Source organism: Ziziphus jujuba, chromosome 9, assembly GCF_031755915.1.
Source record: "Ziziphus jujuba cultivar Dongzao chromosome 9, ASM3175591v1".
NCBI lineage: Eukaryota > Viridiplantae > Streptophyta > Magnoliopsida > Rosales > Rhamnaceae > Ziziphus > Ziziphus jujuba.
In genome coordinates this window covers 24,997,419-25,002,668 of record NC_083387.1, presented here as the reverse complement: position 1 = coordinate 25,002,668, position 5,250 = coordinate 24,997,419, and the positions used below count along the sequence as shown (strand labels likewise).

General features: G+C 31.3%; 1 protein-coding gene across 1 annotated transcript; it reads left to right on the top strand.

The window, feature by feature from the left end:
• The first annotated feature begins 251 nt into the window (after positions 1 to 251).
• LOC107427820 (pyridoxal 5'-phosphate synthase subunit PDX1) lies at positions 252 to 1,142 on the top strand. Its single transcript, XM_016038219.2, has 3 exons — positions 252 to 505; positions 706 to 782; positions 829 to 1,142. Exons 1-3 carry the CDS (start codon positions 252 to 254, stop codon positions 1,140 to 1,142), a joined length of 645 nt encoding a protein of 214 aa, XP_015893705.2.
• The last annotated feature ends 4,108 nt before the right edge of the window (positions 1,143 to 5,250 follow it).

Here is a 5,250-nt window from a genome sequence, read left to right as displayed (position 1 = left end):
TGCAGGGAATGTTTATAAAAATTAAAATTTCTAAAATCAAGGTGTTGTATTTAGGCCATATTACCTCAATGACAATCCTAATCCGAATTGGAAAAAAGATCGACCAGACTGTGTCACCGCTCTTCTATAGGACTTGTTCTCTTTATATAATACAATTCTCACAAATCAAAACTAGGTTATATTTACATGAAAATTTATATAATTCTTAAACTAAAAGCTCTTAATAATAGTATGATTCTCTCTCATGGACGATGGCGGCCACCACCAAGAGCAAGAACATTATTATGGCCCCCATTAAAGATATGGTCAGCAAAAACGACAACACTAGAATCCTGAATGGAGGGACCGTGGTCGAAGTCACAAATAGCAAGCAAGCCAAGCATGCCGAACAAGCCGGAGCGTGCGCTGTTTTGGTAATTGATCCTATCTCTTATTCTTCATCTTCTAAAAATTACATGATCACTGCATCCCTCATCAACAACATCAGAATAATCGAGAAAGCTGTGTAAGGATTCCGGTTATGCCGAAATGCAGGGCCAGAAACTCCGACGAAACCCGGATACTTGAAGCCATGTCGTCGACTATATCTACGAATGCCAAGAATTGATTGGGGAAGATGATGGTGGTGATGAGTAATAATGGTAAAAATAATAATTACCTGAACAAGCAAAACTATGATACACATTCTGTTTGCGAATGTAAAAGCCTCGGAGAGGCATTGAAGAGGGTGAGTGAAGGAGCGACTTTGATAAAGATTCAAGATGGAATATTGATGTTCAAAAGTAATAATCATAATGATAAGAATAATTGCTTTTTGGAATTTTTTAGGCCTTTCGGGTTCAAAAGAATATTGCGCGAGTGATATAGTAACGGACAAAATAAAAACTCTCCCAATTGATCATAATGGTATGGCGCTCGGATACTCCGAGCCGCCGTTGGAGCTTCCTTTGGCCCAATTTGTTGGTGGTGGCGGCGGTGGTGGTGGTAGCATTCGTAGTCCGGCAGACGGAGTTAAGATGATGAGTGTGGGGTTTGATGGAGTGTTTCTTGATCCAAAGAATCTTCCATGGTTCGGCCGGGACAAGCATGTTAAGAACATCATTGATGCTGTTAGACACCATGATCGCAAAGGAGACATATAAAGAGACTAGCTTATTTTTAACACTCGAATAACTTATTGGATGTGTATATTCTGTCTTTTTCTTTTTTTTCATTTTTTTTTTCATTTAGTTTATTTTGTTCATTTGCTAATTAATTAATGTTTTTAAATGATGTGATGTTATATCAATGTTGGATAAAATCAAACTATTTTTTTTTTTCTTAATGATATGTTTCTTAACTTCGCATAATGTAATTTGAGTTCATATCTTTGCTTTTGGTTAATTTTTTGAACGTAAAATTTGGGAATATGTCCCCACTTTCTAGTGGTATACCTTGTTGTTTAAGATTGGTGGCATAAAACAGGCCTAAATTAACAGACTAGTATACTGCACGCAACCATCTTTTTTAGTACCAATATTAGGGCAAGAATATAATATTTGTGGTCAATCAATTGGTAGATCAATCCTTAAAAGTTGTATTTTTATCCTTCATTTTATTTTACCTCAAAAGCCTAGTTTCGCATTATTAAAAAAAACACATTATGGACCCCCCAAAAATGCAACGCCGTGTCTTGTGCATATGAAAGGAAAAATAAGGTTTAATAGGTGTAAGTCCACATGAAAACACCTATGAAACGGGTAAAAAAGGGGATTAGGAAGGAAGAAGACATAAGTAAAAGAAAAACCAAAAAGAGACATGGAGACTTTTTTTACTCTAACATTATCCTACATTGAGTGTTTTCTCGTCAAATTGACATTGTCAAAGTGAAGAGGATAGTAAATATTAAATAAGGATCTCAACCCACAAAATATACTTTTATGAGAACGGCAAAAGTTATATTAGCTATAATATGTAATAAATTTCTGATACATATTTGAATAGTAAATATTTGACAATATATAGAATGCTAATATTGTTACTTATTATTATTATTTGAAAGAAAGAAGCTAAAATTGTTACATGATAGACTTGAACTTACACCATATTTGTGGTTTTAAAAATATCCCTAGTTGAGTAAGTTTCAGTTGGGCTTGATTATTGTGTGCGTTGAGTTAAACCATTCCCAGATTTATTGAGCTGGGTTGGGCAGCCTATTTCCATAGGCACCGGACTTCGGCTTTCAATGCAAACCCCTTAGCTTTTCGGCTTCAACAAGAGCAACAATTAAATTTATTTTAAAATATATAACCAAAAGATTTAATGAAATTTTAGTATATAAGAATACAAATTTATCTTAAATAAAAATATATACGTATATTTTCTCCTTCTATTTTTTTTTTTTTTTGATGAAAAGTACATTCTGTTTTCGTGAACATTATGAATAATAAAATTCATATTATAATTTCACTCCTAATCAAAATCCGGCCCAAAAATTATTATATAGACCTTAAGTCAGTATTTCAGCCGGCAATCTCAATCATTTTTCTTTTATTTGTTTAATTATAGGTTTAATGGTCACAATGTTATAGGCAAATTACGCGCACCTTGGCTAATTTATTTTCTAGACGATCTTACGGGCACACTTCTCTATGTTTGATATTTCATTTTTAGGTTCTTTTGAAAATGGCTTCAATCAAATTCGTTCTTTATATTTATTTATTTATTTTTTTTGCTTACGCATATATATATATATATATATATATAAATTTATAGGAGGAAAAACAATTGGAATTCAAAATCATTGGAAGGAAAAAACTGTTTTCTTGAGGATCAAAATCATGAATTTATTTTAAATAGAACCCACAAAATTTTAATTCCATAAAAAATTAAATTCCGTTGAGCAAGTTAGACGGCAATGAGAATCACACATAGAAAATGGGAATACCGCCATGACATGACTCCCTGCTGTCAATAGTGAGTATAATTCCAGTCAATGACGTATGAATATACGCATTCACCCGTCAGACACGTCGAGCAAAGTGCGTTTTGTAATTTAACTTGGATAAACGATCAGAGCCCTTCCTTGGCTCCTTTTATTGTCCTATTTTATGTTTTTAATGAGACATCTATGAGATCCATATAGACCTATCTTCCAAATTATAACAAGACAAAGATTTGTAAGTCATTTTTAATTTGAAATCAATAACCGAGGTGTTATTTATACCATTTACTGTATCATTATATCTCTTTTGTTATAATTTAAAACATAGTTATTCCTATACAAATACTTATCTATAAGTTAAAAAATTTCAAAGATATCATTAATTAGAACGTACTATACAAGTAATGATATTCCTAATTATATGTAAAGATATTTTTCAGTGGTCCATCTTTTATGTAAGTTGCAGGGCTCAATTCATTGAATGTTTATATTGAGTCCATAAAGTACTCTACAATATTATTAATTTTTTTTGGTAAATTAAAAATCATTAATTCAAAAACTATTTTAATCTATGCTTTTATATATATATATACATGGGTGTTTATATGGGTGCTTCACTATTACAAGTTCAAATCAACCAGCAAAGACTTCCCTTTTCCCAGTTAAGCTAAAGTGTCCCATATAATTCAGCATGGCCTCTATCATCTTTTCCGATTTCCAATGCAATGCTAAACCTGAACATTGCAATCCATCAACTCAGAACCCCAATCCGCAGGAAACTAAAGAATTAGAAGTAGACATGGAGATGTCCACTTGTGTGGTGAAAAATGAAGCTTACTTGACATGGAAGGAACTTTGGGTGACAGTTGCACATGAAAAGAAAGGCACCAAACCAATCCACCATGGTCTACAGGTTTTGCAAGTCCTGGGGATCTCTTGGCTATCATGGGTCCTTCTGGCTGTGGCAAATCCACTCTTCTTGATGCTTTAGGAGGTAAGTGTATATTCATATATGATAAAACTTTAATAAATGAATAATCATGCTAAATAAATAAAATTATCCGATCCTAACTCGAATTGGTATATTAAATGAATAAATTCGTTAAAAAAATTCTTTAGGATCCATTAAATATATAAACTAATAATTAATTAAACTTGTAATAAATAAATAATATGTATCAACATTTACAGTATATAATAAAAAAAATTGACTTAATACTTTTTATTTTATTCTTTTCCAAAATATCCATCTAAAGTTTTTTTTTTTTTTCTTTAAGATGTACAAAAAAAAACTGAAATAAAAATTAATCAATTATTCTACAATTTTCCATAAGTAAAAAGTCAACTAATTAACCAATTAAATATCGGTCTTCTCTATCTTGATTAGTGGGATTCCTTCTATTTCTTTATTTTTTTTATATGGTGAAATTTTTTATATTAATTATTTTTTCTTTATTTGTTGATTTAATAGTGATCAATTCCGTGATTATAGATCTGATTAAACCTAATTGATATTTTATTATTAATATATATTATGTAATTAGTAAAATTATTTCACAAAAATATTAATGTACAATTTTTCTATGTTGGGGTACATAGTTTATATTATAGTGCGGAACATATATTCCATTAACTTTGGTGGAAGTACTTATCTTGCCTGTTTCTTTTTTAACATCCCAACAATAAACACAATCCATAAGTTGCTTGTGATAGGAGATTGATGCCTACTACAATATGGCTGTACGTATGTGGTCGAATTATGTGTAATTTTGGGCTAATATATTTTATGAATTATATATAATTAGGCAACAAACCAATCATATATGGACAACATCACTTATCATAGCATAACTATATATATATATATATTGCCCTAGAAAATTTAATTTGTCGATTATAATGCATGATAATTTCACATTTGAAGGAAGATTGAGTACAAAGATGAGGCAAAGTGGGAAGGTTCTAACAAATGGACGTAAAGAAACTTTGGCTTATGGTACATCGGTATGTATTATTTACAAACCTTATGTTATATTGAATATCAATTAAAAACAATTTTTTTAAAATTTTTTTTATGAGCGTGCACTAATTAAATTATAATTCGGAGCTAACTTAACTTTATGAACTTATTAGGCATATGTAACACAAGATGATACTTTAGTGACGACTTTAACTGTTAGAGAAGCCGTGTACTACTCAGCGCAACTCCAATTGCCAGATTCAATGTCCAAATCGAAGAAGAAGGAAAGAGCAGAGATAACAATAAGAGAAATGGGTTTGCAAGATGCCATGAACACAAGGATCGGAAGGTGGGGAAATAAAGCCCT

Excerpts from the sequence above, each read along its gene's own strand:
- LOC107427820 (XM_016038219.2), top strand. The coding sequence starts at position 252 with ATGGCGGCCACCACCAAGAGCAAGAACATTATTATGGCCCCCATTAAA. Across the intron at positions 506-705 it reads AGAATAATCGAGAAAGCTGT|CCTCGGAGAGGCATTGAAGA; the intron begins GTAAGGATTCCG and ends CGAATGTAAAAG. Across the intron at positions 783-828 it reads TGGAATATTGATGTTCAAAA|GCCTTTCGGGTTCAAAAGAA; the intron begins GTAATAATCATA and ends GGAATTTTTTAG.